Here is a 15,473-nt window from a genome sequence, read left to right on the forward strand (position 1 = left end):
TGAAATGTAAACTATTTTCATTTGATAAATTTAAAGGCAGTCGCGAGAATAATTAAAAACACTTTCTGCCTTGAAAATCACGATAGAAAATAAAAGCAGGCCGGGCGCGGTGGCTCAAGCCTGTAATCCCAGCACTTTGGGAGGCCGAGACGGGCGGATCACGAGGTCAGCAGATCGAGACCATCCTGGCGAACACAGTGAAACCCCGTCTCTACTAAAAATACAAAAAACTAGCCCGGCGAGGTGGCGGGCGCCTGTAGTCCCAGCTACTCGGGAGGCTGAGGCAGGAGAATGGCGTAAACCCGGGAGGCGGAGCTTGCAGTGAGCTGAGATCCGGCCACTGCACTCCAGCCTGGGCGACAGAGCAAGACTCCGTCTCAACAAAAAAAAAAAAAAAAAAGAAAATAAAAGCAAATGTGGGAAAATTCAGAAAACAGGAATAAATAAAAACTATAGAATACGAAGTCATAAGACCAAACACGACACCTATAAACAGCAGAGACGTAATGCGTTAAATCCCAGCCACCGTAGAGACTGCAGTTCTTAGGACAGACCCTGGTGACTCCAGGCCTTTGCTAGTGCTAAACTCTCGGCCAGGCTTGCTTCCCCACCCTATTCAAGGCTGAGGCCTCAATTCAAGGCCGACTTCCTCCTCCCGGCAGTCCTCCCGGGCCGCCCTAGGCTGAGTGAGCACTCCTCACAGTGAAGGCTGCCCGCGCGGACGAGGCCGGTGCTCTAGGTCCGGGACGAAGTCCGCACCTCACTCCCTCTCACCCCGGATTGCAGCGTGTGGTCTGGGGCCACGCGTTACGCCAGGCGCGGGACAGGGTGAAAGCGTTCAATCCTGCTGGGGTGTAATGTGCATTTTTTCCCCGTCGCACCTTCCAGACGGTGATCCAGTGTGAGCAGCAAGTTTAAAATAGTCTCCGTTTGATCACGAACGGAGTTTACTGCCCTTCGACGCCTCCCGCACGACAGCCCGTGGTCCTCGCGCCCGGGCGGGTCGTTTCTCGGCCGGGTGGATCCACCCGCGACGATTCGTCCCGATCCCACCTAGCGGACTTGCAAGGTCTAAAGGCGTCCGCTGGGAGGCCGCTTCCCGAAGAGCTGGCGCGGGAGAGGAACGGGGCTCGGGGCTCGGAGTCGGGAGCCCCTTCACCCAAGCAAGAGGAGCTCCTCCCGCTCTTCTTAGACGTGGGATTCAGGGAGGGCGCGGTTCCATTGGATTTGTTTCGGAGGAACGACTGGGCCTGAGCCCAAGCCCAAGGGCCTGGGGGTTAACGAGCGATGACCAGAGGGGATCGTGGCTGTCTTGCTGCGCCCTAGAGAGGGTGAGGCGGAGGGGTCCCACGCGCGGGCGGGGCGCAGCGACGAAGGGGTTAAGGCGCCTCGCCCCGCCCCAGCCCGGGCATTGGCTGTCCTGGGGGGCGTGGCCGGAGGGCGGGCTCGCGTTTGCCGCAGCCGCTGGTGGGCGGGGCTCGGGCGGGGAGCAGGAGGGGCGCGGAGCCGAGCCGGGCCCGCGCCGCGCGCCCCGCCGGGCGTGCTTTGGGCTGCGCCAGCGAGCCGGGCCGGTGGCGCCCGTGTCGGAGACCCCGCGCCGGACCCTGAGGCAGCGAGTAAGTGAGGCAGGCCCATCGTGGCATCCCTCCCGGCTCCGACCTGCCGCCGTGCCTGCTGCACTGCGCGGCATGTCAGACCTGACCCGGACTGGGTAGGGGGCGCGTCCCGCTGCTGGGGTCCCAATGGGGAGGGGAGCGGAGAGGAGACGGATGATGTCATGGATGCTTCGCCGGGCCTGGGAGGAGGTGGCGGCCAGAGGGGGTGCGGCTCGGATTATGTCACCTCTTCCCTCTGCGCCCCGCCCCCCGGGGCCACACGCGTTGGTGGGGAGCCTGGGGAGGTGCGGGCGGGATTTCCCCCATCGCAGGGACTCCTAGGTCCCGTGGCCTGTGGCTGGGGTCTCTATCAGTTAGCTCTGCGGGCCATGGGCTGCTGGTGAATGGCGACCCCCCCCCACCCCCAGCAGAAGCTCGTGTGTGTGCGCGCGTGTGTGTGCTCGGGATGGAGGGGGCGCTCTCGGCCCCCTCAGTCCTGAAACACCGGCTTCATCAGAGCCAGTAGCTAGGTGTTGGGCCCATTCCGCCGCCAGTGCTTAGGCCACCAAGGGAAGATGGATCTCCCCTTACTCATCCCAACCAAGAGGTTCTGGATATCTCTGCATCCCAAAAGCCCTGCAGTTCCCCCAGATCCCTTTCCTCCCTCCGTCCTGCTTCCTGGAAACCCCTTCTGCTCCCCCTGCCCGGATTCACTGCCTCTTTGCATTGCCCATAACTAGCATTCCCACAGGCATTTGCCCTGCATTTCTTTGGTGCAGGGCCCAGAGATCCCCAGGACTCTGCCATCTGTGCCCCTGGGAAACCTACAGGCCAGACCTGGGGAGGCCTCAGAGTGAAATCTCCCTGGAGTGACCTGAGCCAAGTGCTCCAAGATGCCCCCTCTGGGGGATAGAGATCAGGGATGCTGTCCTGAGGCCAGCCTTTGGACTGGTCTAGAAGCATGTAGGATGGTCACAGAGAGCTGGCAAGAGCTTGTGTGTGAAGTAGAGAGGGGCTCAGGTCAGGGGAGATAGAGGAGGGGCATCAGGAGAGGCCTTGGGGACCCTGCTGCAAGCTCTACTCTGGTTCTGGGGACCAAGAGGAATACCAGGCGTTTCACCCATTATACATTTACTTCTTAAAATGCCTGCAAGGTAAGTGTAAGTGTGAGAACCCGAGGTGAAATTACCTGCATGAGGTTGCACCGCTAATCAGTCCAGCTGGGATTTACACTTGGAGCTGATGCTGCCAGAACTCTGTCTACTGCACTTGATCCTGCTTGTGGAAGGATTTGGACAGAGCAGGGGCAAGATCAGCTTTGCCCTTTAGAAGGAGTTCCCTGGCAGCTGCTGGGGGAGGGTGTGCAGAAGAAGAAAGTCCATTGAGGAGCCCCCAGCAGGGGTGCTGGATGGAGGGGCTGGCTAGAGATTTTTAGGAGATAGAATGGTCTGGGGTTGGGGCCTCTGAGACCCCAGGTGTTCCTAGCTTTGGGAGAGACACAGGTTGGGGGTGTGGGTTGGAGGTACCTATACATATAACTCTTAGGTAGAGTCCGTTTGGCACCTTCATGACGCTAATACTGTGTATAATGCCCCAGGCACTGAGGGCTGAGGTGACAGAGATCGAGGCAGTCGGGCAACAGGCTGTCATCCCAGGGTGGTGCACTGATGCCAGGAGGCTGCCTTTGCAGATCATGCTCAGTTACCTGGGCCAGTTCAGGACCTTTCCTCTTGGTTCAGTTCCTGCTTATCAGGGAAACATCCCCTTCCTTGTCCTGCCAGTGCCCTACTGGGATTTTGTGGAAAGAAGCTGCAGCAGCCAAAGCTTGGGAGAGACAAGGGGCAGGGCATGTTTGCAAGGGGTTAACCATGACAGGTTAAAATTATGACAAGAAGCTCTTTAGAGAGTGAGGCTCCAGAGAGATCTTCTATGGGTTGATAGTCAAGCATTCCCCAGGTAGAGCATAGAGAAAGGAGGCTCAGGACAATGGTCCTGGGACCTTGTTTCCATCCAGGACTCAAGGCATCTGAGACTTGCTGGGGACTACACACACTCTAGAGAAACAGTAGGGCAGAGTGGCATATGACCAGCCCCAACCTATGCTCAGGTTAGCCTTTCCCGGATCTCAGGGAAGGTAGTACTACATGTTTGTATTGCCCCTTATAGTTTACAAAGCACCTTCCCAAACATTATACCCTGTCACTCAAGATCAACATGATCACTGTTGAGGTTTATTCCTGCCCAGATCCAGGTCTCTGGTGCAGCCACCTTGCTTTCCCCTTGCCTAGATCTTTCATCCCACTATTGGCGCCTTCCCTCAGCATATTAACACTCAGGTTTCTACCATGGTTAATTTTAAAATTAAAAAAGCCCTTGAATCTCAAACCTTCTTAAATGACTGCCTTCTTTTTTTTGTTTGTTTTTTTTTGAGACGGAATCTTGCTCTGTCGCCCAGGCTGGAGTGCAGTGGCCCGATCTCGGCTCACTGCAAGCTCCGCCTCCCGGGTTCACGCCATTCTCCTGCCTCAGCCTCCCCAGTAGCTGGGACTACAGGTGCCCGCCACGGCGTCTGGCTAATTTTTTTTATTTTTTTATTTTGAGATGGAGTCTCGCTCTGTCACCCAGGCTGAAGTGCAGTGGCTGGATCTCAGCTCACTGCAAGCTCCGCCTCCCGGGTTTACGCCATTCTCCTGCCTCAGCCTCCCGAGTAGCTGGGACTACAGGCGCCCACCACGTCACCTGGCTAGTTTTTTCTATTTTTTAGTAGAGACGGGGTTTCACGGTGTTAGCCAGGATGGTCTCGATCTCCTGACCTCGTGATCCACCAGTCTCGGCCTCCCAAAGTGCTGGGATTACAGGCTTGAGCCACCGCGCCCAGCCTTTTTTTTGTATTTTTAGTAGAGACGGGGTTTCACTGTGTTCGCCAGGATGGTCTTGATATCCTGACCTCATGATCCGCCCGCCTCGGCCTCCCAAAGTGCTGGGATTACAGGAGTGAGCCACCGCGCCCGGCCTGACTGCCTTCTCTTTTAGCAGGAACTCTGCCATATCTTTCTCTGCACTCCTCTAACCTTGTAGACTGCCTTTGTTTTGTACCACGTTTTTGTTCTGTTTTGTTTGTTTGAGAGGGAGTCTTGCTCTGTCACCTATGCTGGAGTGCAGTGGCGCGATCTTGGCTCACTGCAACCTCCAAATCCTGGGTTCAAGCGATTCTCCCACCTCAGCCTCCTGAGTAGCTGAGATTACAGGCATGTGCCACCACACCCAGCTAATTTTTTTGTATTCTTAGTAGAGACAGGGTTTTGCCCTGTTGGTCAGGCTGGTCTCGAACTCCTGACCTTAGGGGATTCACCTGTCTTGGGCCTCCCTAAGTGCTAGGATTACAAGCGTGAGCCACCACCCCAGCCTATTTTTTTTTTTTTTTTTTTTGACATAGTCTCACTTTGTCTCCCAGGCTGGAGTGCAGTGGCATGATCTCGGCTCACTGCAACTTCTGCCTCCCGGGTTCCAGTGATTCTCGCACCTCAACCTCCTGAGTAGCCAGGATTGCAGGCGTGCACCACCATGCCCAGCTAAATTTTTGTATTTTTAGTAGAGACGGGGTTTCACCACGTTGGCCAGGCTGGTCTCGAACTCCTGACCTCAAGTGATTTGCCCGCCTTGGCCTCCCAAAGTGCTGAGATTACAAGCGTGAGCCACTGCATCCGGCACTTGTACCACTTTTCTGAAACCATTCTGACATAGGCATTGGTGATGTCTTCAGACCAGCTCCTAAATCTGCAGCACACTCTCCAACCCCAATGTTACCTGGTCCTGTTATTTTTGACACTGGAAACCGTCCCCATATTCTTGAATCCCCTCAATCTTGGCCTTCAGGGACCACCTTCTCCTGGCCTTCTTCCTGCTCCCAGAGTGCCTCCCAGACTTCTGGGGCTTTGCTCCCTGGCCCAGTGCTGACCCCCACCCTCAGCACCCTTGAAAACTGATGATGTCAATTTCTCTCCATCTAGTGCTTTTTTTTTTTTTTTTTTTTTAAGACAAAGTCTTGCTCTGTCACCCAGGCAGGAGTGCAGTGGTGTAATCACAGCTCACTGCAACCTCTGCCTCCTGGGTTCAAGGGATTCTCGTGCCTCAGCCTCCCAAGTAACTAGGATTACAGGAATGCACACCACGCCCAGCTAATTTTTCTTTTCTTTTTTTTTTTTTTTTGAGTCGGAGTCTCACTCTGTCGCCCAGGCTGGAGTGCAGTGGCCGGATCTCAGCTCACTGCAAGCTCCGCCTCCCGGGTTCACGTCATTCTCCTGCCTCAGCCTCCAAGTAGCTGGGACTACAGGCGCCCGCCACCTCGCCCGGCTAGTTTTTTTGTATTTTTAGTAGAGACGGGGTTTCACCGTGCTAGCCAGGATGGTCTCGATCTCCTGACCTTGTGATCCGCCCATCTCAGCCTCCCAAAGTGCTGGGATTACAGGCTTGAGCCACCACGCCCGGCCAATTTTTCTATTTTTAGTAGAGATGGGGATCCACCAAGTTGGCCAGGCTGGTCTTGAACTTGGCCTCAAGTAATCTGCCCACCTTGGCTTCCCAAAGTGCTGGGATTACAGGCATGAGCCACCTTGCCTGGCCTCCATTTACTGCTTGAGAGGTATCTTTCTCTGGTATTTCCCAAAGCAACTATTTTCCCCAAGTAGTCTCGCCCTATCATGTTAAGAGTGTCACACCCACCCTGGTGCCCAGTCCAGAGTTCTCCCTTGTCCCCACCGCCTGACCTCATCTGTATGAAATTTTGCCAGTTCTCTCCCAAACCCTGCCCAGGCCTTCCTACTGGTTCCAAGCCTCAGGACTTTCAGCCTTCATCCTCTCAGTCCTCAGCTGCTCCCCACATTGCACCCAGATATGGCAAGGGAAGGGGGCCATGCTTAAGGTAGGAGGGGTTTGTGGGGCTGAGGCATAGCAGGCTGGAATATGCTGGGGAGTAGAGGCAGAGCAGGGACTAGAGTGAGGCCAGAGAGGGACCCAAGGCACAAAGGGAAGGAGGCTATCACTCTCAGGGTTGTGCACTTGTTGATTGCACCCTTCATTTGGCTCTCTGTCCTCATCCTAGTCCTGGCCCTTGCTTATGGGGACAGACAGGTCCAAGGGAGTAGGGTGGCAAAGTGCTCTTCTCCACACCTGTGGGGACAGATGCTGAGTATGGAATTCTACAAAGACAGTGGACAGGCTTGGTAGTGAACTTTTCAACAACCTAGAGCTCTCATTCCTGGTGTGGGGGCCAGAAGACTCCTGAAGGACAACAGTTTTGTCAGGTTCCCTTTGTCTGGGCCAAGGACACAGCATTAGAGCTGGGCATCTGGGTAGAAGATGGTCTGTGGGGCCATAGGGTGCCACGTGGACCCCTTAACTTGATAGGGAAGGAGGGCTCCCTGCCTGGTTTATGCAGGGTGTAGTGGGAAAAGGCCTGAAGGGCACTCCCTTCCATTTCCCAAACACTTATTTGAGGGTCTAACCCGAGGCAGACATTGCCTGGTGCTCCTGCCCGGCTGCATTATGCAGATCTCTGGGGCAGGTGTTCCCAGGTGCGAACTTGAGACAAAGGAACGAGGAAGCAGGGCCTCCCAGAGCACAGGTAACCCGAGGCCTGGCTCCCCCTGTGCCTGTGGGCCGGCCTTGGGGGAGGGGGACGCGCACCCACAGAAGGGCTCAGAGGGCTTCACGGTAAGCTGAACAGGGTCAAGGTCCACAGGGAGCGGGAGAGGGGAGTAATCCAGGAAGTCTTCCTGGTGGCAGTGAATTCTCAGCGGGGTTCGGCAAGCGCAGGATCCTTGGGGGCGCTGCAGGGTGCGCGGCCCCTCCCCTCCCCCCGCCCACCTGTGGGAAACGCAGGCCCGGAGGGAGGCTCCGTCAGCGCCAGCAGCTGGCGCCACTGCGTCCCCTGCCCTGGCCTCAGCCAGCCCTGGGACCTCTGCAGAGGACTGATCCCGGGGAGGGGGCCCTGTCTTCCCAGGGACCCGGTGCGGCGGAGCTGGGAAGACCTTGGGGCGGGCAGGCCTGCCACCTACTGCAGCCGCGGCCCCCGTCCGTCCGCGGGGGACAGGGCGTGCCCTTGGCGGCGCCCACCCGCGACCCAGATGCACGCAGCCTACCCACCCTCCCCAAGACTCCCGTTTACTCAGGCGCTCGCCGCCTCGGGGCGCCTGGCACGCGGCAGCCCCGCAAGGTAGGTCCTTCATTCCTCCCATTTCGCAGAGGAGAAAACTGCAGTCCGGAATGGCTCAGTCGGCCCCTCCAAAGCCGCGCAGCTGGTTCGGGCCGAGCCCCGACTGCGAGAGTGAGGCACATGGCCCCTGCAGACCGGGCCTCGGAGGGTCCCAGGCTTGAGGACCCGTCAGCCCCTCAACCCTTTGGAAAGGCAAGGAGAGAAGCCTGCGCTGGTAGTGAGCTTCCACTTCTGTTCTGACTGCAACACCTTAGGTTAGGGGGCTGGGAAGGACCCCCACCCTCAATTTTTGGATAGGAGTGTATTTCTCTCCCTCCCCTAACTTCTGAGGTTGGTTCCCTGTTGGATTCAGGTACTGCTCTCCCCTTCCAACCCCATTTACCCAGCCCGTGAGGTTCGGATATTAGGATCCCAGACCCAGGATAAAGAACCCCAAAATTCTGGGGTTGCAGCAAAAAGTTGAGAGGGTCACTGAGCCTGGGAAGCTCATGGCGGAGGTGGGGCTAACGCAGAATTTTAGGAATGGAATGCTGAGCTGAGCTGAGCAACGCTGGGGGCTAGGTGCACGGAGCCCTGGGGGTTGGGCTTTATCAGGTGGGCAACAGGCAACCCCCATTCCCAAGTTCTCTCTTTTATCCCAGCCCTATTCCTTCACCTTGGATGCCTGAGGACTTTTTGTACCCATTGTAGGGAAGGGGACACTGAGGGGCAGAGTGGTGCTGGGTTGACTTGGCTGGGGTGGTGGGAGTAGGAGTAGGGTCTTACCTATTTCTGCCTTCCTACCTGTGCCCACAGTGCCCCCCTGGCTTAGTCATGGCGAAGCTGGAGACACTGCCTGTGCGCGCTGACCCAGGGCGGGATCCTCTCCTGGCCTTTGCCCCACGGCCCTCCGAGCTTGGACCCCCGGACCCCCGCCTGGCCATGGGTAGCGTGGGCAGTGGGGTGGCCCATGCCCAGGAATTTGCCATGAAGAACGTGGGTACCCGCACAGGGGGTGGGGGCAGCCAGGGCAGTTTCCCTGGCACTCGAGGCAGTGGCAGTGGGGCCAGCAGGGAGAGGCCAGGCCGCTACCCCTCAGAGGACAAGGGTCTCGCCAACTCCCTCTACCTCAATGGTGATCTGCGGGGCAGTGACCACACCGATGTCTGTGGCAACGTGGTTGGCAGTAGCGGTGGCAGCAGCAGCAGTGGTGGCAGTGACAAAGCGCCACCACAATATCGTGAGCCCAGCCACCCACCCAAGCTCCTGGCCACCTCTGGCAAGCTAGACCAGGTCAGCCTTTTTCTGGGGGTGGGAGGCAACCCAGAGAGGAAGGCAAAGTGGGCCTTCTTGGAGGTTGGGTTGTAGGGGCAGGATGGAGGCTGGGCTGGGGAGTCATGGACTGGGGACCTGGGGCCAAGTCTAGCGGGTGGATCAAGGACAGAGATCTGGCGCTGGGGAGCCATGAGGTAGAACCCCAGATGGGGGACCTCAGGATGGAGATCCAGTAGGGGTGGGAGGTGGGGCTGGACAAGTCTGGGCCAGAGGGAAGAGCCTGGGCCAAGCCCAAGGCCTCATCCTGATGCCCAGTCCCTCCCTGCCTTTCCTACAGTGCTCAGAACCACTAGTTCGGCCATCGGCCTTCAAGCCTGTGGTACCCAAGAATTTCCACTCCATGCAGAATTTGTGCCCCCCGCAGACCAATGGGACTCCTGAGGGACGACAGGGCCCTGGTGGCCTCAAAGGCGGACTGGAAAAGTCCCGGACCATGACTCCAGCAGGCGGGAGTGGGAGTGGCCTCTCAGACTCAGGCCGGAACTCCCTCACGAGCCTGCCCACCTACAGCTCCAGCTACAGCCAGCACCTGGCGCCCCTCAGTGCCTCCACCAGCCACATTAACCGCATTGGCACTGCCAGCTATGGTAGTGGTAGTGGCGGCAGCAGCGGTGGGGGGTCGGGCTACCAGGACCTGGGGACCTCTGATAGTGGACGGGCCTCCAGCAAGAGTGGGTCATCGTCATCCATGGGGCGGCCAGGCCACCTGGGCTCTGGGGAGGGTGGAGGTGGAGGCCTGCCTTTCACGGCCTGCTCACCGCCCTCGCCCAGTGCACTCATCCAGGAGCTGGAGGAGCGCCTGTGGGAGAAGGAGCAGGAGGTGGCAGCTCTGCGGCGCAGCCTGGAGCAGAGCGAGGCGGCTGTGGCCCAGGTACTGGAGGAGCGTCAGAAGGCGTGGGAGCGGGAGCTGGCTGAGCTGCGGCAGGGCTGCAGTGGGAAGCTACAGCAGGTGGCCCGCCGTGCCCAGCGTGCCCAGCAGGGCCTACAGCTGCAGGTGCTGCGTCTGCAGCAGGACAAGAAGCAGCTGCAGGAGGAGGCAGCCCGGCTGATGCGGCAGCGGGAAGAGCTGGAGGACAAGGTGGCCGCCTGCCAGAAGGAGCAGGCCGACTTCCTGCCCCGGATGGAGGAAACTAAGTGGGAGGTGCGGGCTGGAGATCTAGGCCTCCCCCTCTGCCTCCCTTCTGTCCCTCTGGGAAACCCCAGAGCAGTTGCCGCTCACTATCATAATGGGGTGGGGGGTGGTGAAAGGAGCAGGGGGGACAAAATCAACTGGCAGTGCCTGTAAGGACCGGAGGCCATCCCCTGGGTGAGACACGTCCATCTCGAGTCCAGGCAGGTAACCGGGTGCCTGGGCTGATGAGGAGCTGAGCCAGCAGCCCCGGGGAGCTTGGTGACCCGGCTCCAGATCTGGTAGCTGGGTTGGGGTGAGTAGAGCTCTGCCTTTACCTGGCTTCTCCTCTCACCTGTTCCTGCCCAGGTGTGCCAGAAGGCTGGTGAGATCTCCCTCCTGAAGCAGCAGCTGAAGGACTCGCAGGCGGATGTGTCGCAGAAGTTGAGTGAGATCGTGGGACTGCGCTCACAGCTGCGGGAAGGCCGGGCCTCGCTTCGGGAGAAGGAGGAGCAGCTGCTCAGCCTGCGGGACTCCTTCAGCAGCAAGCAGGCCAGCCTGGAGCTGGGCGAGGGCGAGCTGCCTGCTGCCTGCCTCAAGCCGGCGCTGACCCCCGTGGACCCGGCCGAGCCACAGGATGCTTTGGCCACCTGCGAGAGCGACGAGGCTAAGATGCGCCGTCAGGCCGGGGTGGCTGCTGCCGCCTCCTTGGTTTCCGTGGACGGGGAGGCGGAGGCTGGTGGGGAGAGCGGGACGCGGGCCCTGCGGCGGGAGGTGGGGCGGCTGCAGGCCGAGCTGGCGGCTGAGCGGCGGGCCCGGGAGCGCCAGGGTGCCAGCTTCGCCGAGGAGCGCCGCGTGTGGCTGGAGGAGAAGGAGAAGGTGATCGAGTACCAGAAGCAGCTGCAGCTGAGCTACGTGGAGATGTACCAGCGCAACCAGCAGCTGGAGCGCCGACTGCGGGAGCGTGGGGCTGCAGGGGGTGCAAGCACGCCCACTCCCCAGCATGGCGAGGAGAAGAAGGCCTGGACCCCCTCCCGCCTCGAGCGCATTGAGTCCACAGAAATCTGATCGACCTGGGCACTCGGCCTTTTGACAAATGTCCTGTCAAAAGGCCAGAGTCCCCAGTGTCCCCTACCCTCCATCTCTCTTCCCCATAGACCCCGTATCCCCAGACCAAAGAGGTTCTCTAAGCAGCTGTGACCAGGTTCCTCCCTCCCCACCTGCCCTTCCAGCTCCAGACTGCCCCCGTGGCAGCCCACTTGGACCCTCCTAAAAGGAGGGAATAGGGGGAGGGCAGGATGAGCAGGGGCAATCCTAGGTGGTGGGGGAGTCATGCTCCCTTTCTTGGCACCCCCTTGTTGGAGATGGAGGCAGCAGGCCTGCAGTGCCATAAGGTGCCCCAGTCCTTCTGGGGGTCAGGGCTGCTACTGTTGGCCACTCTGTGTCCAGTGATGCTCTCTGTGCTCACCTCCTAGGCCATGGAACCTGAGGGGGCCTGCACGGGGTTTGCTGAGACTGACAGACCCTGGGCTCCAGACCTCTCTCCCTCCTACAGTGCTCTCTCTCCCTGGGCAGATTGGCAGGACAAGTGGGAGCAGATGGCCTGCTTTTGGTTGAGAGGGCTACCTGCCCAGCCCCTCCCCCCAAGATCTCTTGGGCTCAGGCCTCAGAACCTGGCCTGGTCGTGAGTGTGTGTCCCTGTGTGTGTGTTGTGGGAGGGGAGGACTGGGGCTGGAAGTCCGGCACGCAGGGAAGATCTGTCCTCCTGTTCTTGGAAAGGGTTGCCTGATGGCTTCTCGGCTCTACCTTCGCCCTTCTGGCCAGGATCCCGCAGGGCAACAGCCCTATCTGCTTGGCTGACCCCACACCCAGGGCCACTGTCCGGCTCTAATACAGCTATTAAGTACTACCTGCCTCTCAGGCACTCTCCTCACCCAGTTTCTGAGGTCAGATGAGTGTCTGCGATGTCTTCCCGCACTCTATTCCCCCAGCCTCTTTCTGCTTTCATGCTCAGCACATCATCTTCCTAGGCAGCCTCTTCCCCAAAGTCTCACCTTTTCTTCCAGTAGAAAATTCTGCTTGACTTTTGGTGCACTGCCCACTTCCCAGCTCCACTGGCCCAAGTCTGAGCCGGAGGCCCTTGTTTTGGGGGCGGGGGGAGAGTTGGATGTGATTGCCCTTGAAGAACAAGGCTGACCTGAGAGGTTCCTGGTGCCCTAAGGTGGCTCAGCATCTACCCAGGGTAGGCCTGGTATGAGGGATTAGGTCAGCCGACGTCAGCTACTTCTCTTGGGGCCCTCTCAGAGTCCATCTCCCCAAGACAGGAAGAGAAAAGCAAATTTCTAATTCACCAGCAATAAAAATTGGAGGAGGCTTGGCCCTCAGCCCTTGTATTTCTCTCTTTTTCACTCTCTCTTCCTCCCACCCCCAAGACTGAGTTTTGGGGGGCAAGGTGGAGAGAGCTGGCAACTACTGTGAGCAAGTCCCCTAGCCCCTGACCAGCCTCCTCCCATGACTGGTGACTGTTTAATGAGCTGTGCATCCCCCACAAAAACATGAGTGCCCCTCTGTGTGGCCTCTGACCCTTTGCACAGCCGTTCTGGGTGGTCCTCACCAGGTCTCTGAGCTGGGTGGGAGGCCATCCTGGCAACCACTGCCCATTCCATTCACCCCTCACTGCACCTGCCCTAGAACCTGGGCCTAGGCCACAGGGGCAGGGAGAAGAGAAGGCATTAGTAAGAAAAAAATAGAAAAAAATATGAACAGACTCAGCTTTGGGATGTCCAACCACAAAATAAATTATATATAAATATATATAAATATATATCTCTACCATATGTGATGGAAAGACTTTTTGTTTTCCTTTCCCAAAGAAATAAAATGTAAAAAGCCTCTTGAGCCGTATTCTTTGGCCTGTTTGTGTCTTTGCAGGTGTGGGAGGTGAGGCCCAGGTGGGGGATGGAGGCAAAGCTGGAGTAAACAGATTTCCCAGAGGAGGCATGAGACTGGAGGTGCTCACTGGGCTGTGCTAGGAGGTTGGCCCAAAGCCCAAGCTCTGCCACGTTGCCTGGGAAGAGTTGTGGTGCCACGTATCTGCCCAGTGGGGCTTTCTCTTCAGCTCACACTGGTGTCAAAGGGGTTTCAAGCTCGTTCCAGCTCAGAATCTGGACACTAAGCTGCTAGCCAGAAAGCAGATGATGCAGGACAGCTAGATGCAGCCTGCGGTCGTCTAAGCCACCATACAGCAACTGGTGGATGTTTGCGAGCTGAATGGATAGAAGTGAAGACTGGGAATAGGTTTGCAATTAATGGTGAAGCCCCAAAGGCAAAAGGGACCCAAGCGTGCTGCACAGCAGAGGGCTTCCCTTTACAACAGTTCCTCTGTCATCCTCTCAAAGCACCACAATCAAGAATGCATTCTGTTGTAAGTAACACAAAGGACCTCAAAGAGTGGTTTATTTTTCCCCAACCTGACAAGAAATCTGGAGGTAGGTGTCATGGTTGTTGGATCATCGGAGACCTAGATTTTCATCCTCCCACTGTCCCATCCTTAGCATGTTATTCCCTGCTTACCACAAAGTGGCTGCCACAGCTCCATGAAGGCATTGAGGCTGCCCCACTTTATTATGAAAGTAAAAGCTTTCCCAGAGCCCTCCCAGGACCCTTCCCTTTAAGTCCTGTTGGCCAGAAATGAGTCAAATGCTCCTCCCACTTCAAGGGAGAATGGGAAATTGAGCATTACAAAGAGAAACAGGATTGTCATGGCTGCCTGGGAACAAACATGGTTCATTCCTTGGGGATAGGCGCTGTGCTTTCTTTGGGTTCTACTGGCAAGGACAGACTCATAACAATGAATAGTGTTTGCCCTGGTATGGCCTGAGTGAGAGAACCCTCCCTAAGCAGTGGTGTCTGCGGTCTGGGGGGGGCTCCAGATATTCAAACAGTGCTGTCTCCAGAGATCAGGAGCTGGGATGCCAGGCTTGCCCCTCCTTGCAGGGATGTGTTCTCCCTACATTGATTTTGTCTTCCCGACAGGATAGTGCCCTGGAGGGAGCATGATTTCTCAGCTCTCCTTCACCCCCCTGAGGAGGTGTGGACTGGTAGAGCCAAGGCATTGACAGGATATGAAGACCCTGATCAGCATATCTCAAGTGCCCTCAGGAATGGCAGCCTGGGGCCAGGCCTTTCTGATAGGTAGAGGCTTAGTAGAGTCTCTTTCTTGTCTAGGTACCTGTACTGACAGGTGTGTCAGTATATGTACCCAGTAGGACCCAGTCCTCCTTCTTAGGGTGGTGGAGAGTCGCCCTGGCTCATGCTCCATGGCTCTGGCCTCCCTAAGCTCCAGCTCCACATCTATTTCTCTCAGCAGGCTCATCTATCCATCATGTCACTAGCTCTTTTCCTGGGAACACTTTACGGATACATCTCTATTATACCTGCATTTTTTTTTTTTTAAAGATGGAGTCTCACTGTCGCCCGGGCTGGAGTGCAGTGGTGCAATCTCAGCTCACTGCAACCTCTCCTGCGTTCAAGTGATTCTCTTGCCTTAGCCTCCCAAGTAGCTGGGGTTATAGGCGCCTGCTGCCACGCCTAGCTAATGTTTTTTGTATTTTTAGTAGAGACAAGGTTTCACCATGTTGGCCAGGCTGTTCTCAAACACCAGGGATTACAGCTGTGAGCCACCATGCCCGACCGATGCATTGTTAAAATTAGACAGGTGTGGTGGTGCATGCCTGTGGTCTTAGCTACTCAGGAGGCTGAGGCAGGAGGATCACTTGAACCCAGGAGGTTGAGGCTGCAGTGAGCCGTGGTTGCACCATTGCACTCCAGCCTGGGCAATGGGGTAAGACTCTGTCTCAAAAATAAGTAAATAAATAAATAAAAATAAAAATAAATACATGTATTGTTTTTATCACTGTACAGGCTTAGAGAATTTATGTGAGCTGGGTGCGATGGCTCATACCTGTAATCCCAGCACTTTGGGAGGCTGAGGCGGGAGTACTGCATGAGCCCAGGAGTTTGAGACTAGCCTGGGCAACATAGGAAGACACTGCCACCTCCACCTCTATGAAAATAATAATAATAATATAATAAGAATGAATTTGTGTGACTTCCCCAAGGCCATAAAACCCTGAGTGGTGATCCTCAGATTCGAACCTGTGTCTAAGCTACTTACTTTTTTTTTTGAGATGGAGTCTCACTTTGTGGCCCAGAGCTGGAGTACAGTAGCGATATCTCGGCT

At 57.0% G+C, this 15,473-nt stretch overlaps 1 protein-coding gene across 10 annotated transcripts; it reads left to right on the forward strand.

Moving 5' to 3' along the window:
• Nucleotides 1-1,254: 1,254 nt before the first annotated feature.
• LZTS3 (leucine zipper tumor suppressor family member 3) lies at nt 1,255-13,129 on the forward strand. 10 transcript variants are annotated; one of them, XM_033185836.1, is made up of 6 exons: nt 1,457-1,616; nt 7,597-7,809; nt 8,605-9,081; nt 9,401-9,994; nt 10,133-10,264; nt 10,601-13,129. In XM_033185836.1, the coding sequence occupies exons 3-6, from the start codon at nt 8,623-8,625 to the stop codon at nt 11,297-11,299; spliced, it is 1,884 nt and encodes a 627-aa protein (XP_033041727.1). In that variant the 5' UTR covers nt 1,457-1,616; nt 7,597-7,809; nt 8,605-8,622; the 3' UTR covers nt 11,300-13,129. The 10 variants fall into 10 exon arrangements, with proteins under 10 accessions (XP_033041730.1, XP_033041727.1, XP_033041725.1 ...); XM_033185844.1 differs by lacking the exon at nt 7,597-7,809 and adding an exon at nt 7,839-8,063 and having other exon boundaries at nt 1,479-1,616; XM_033185839.1 differs by lacking the exons at nt 1,457-1,616; nt 7,597-7,809 and adding exons at nt 1,255-1,331; nt 7,839-8,001 and having other exon boundaries at nt 9,401-10,264.
• The last annotated feature ends 2,344 nt before the right edge of the window (nt 13,130-15,473 follow it).

This window comes from Trachypithecus francoisi, unplaced genomic scaffold (assembly GCF_009764315.1).
Source record: "Trachypithecus francoisi isolate TF-2019V2 unplaced genomic scaffold, Tfra_2.0 Lachesis_group21, whole genome shotgun sequence".
NCBI lineage: Eukaryota > Metazoa > Chordata > Mammalia > Primates > Cercopithecidae > Trachypithecus > Trachypithecus francoisi.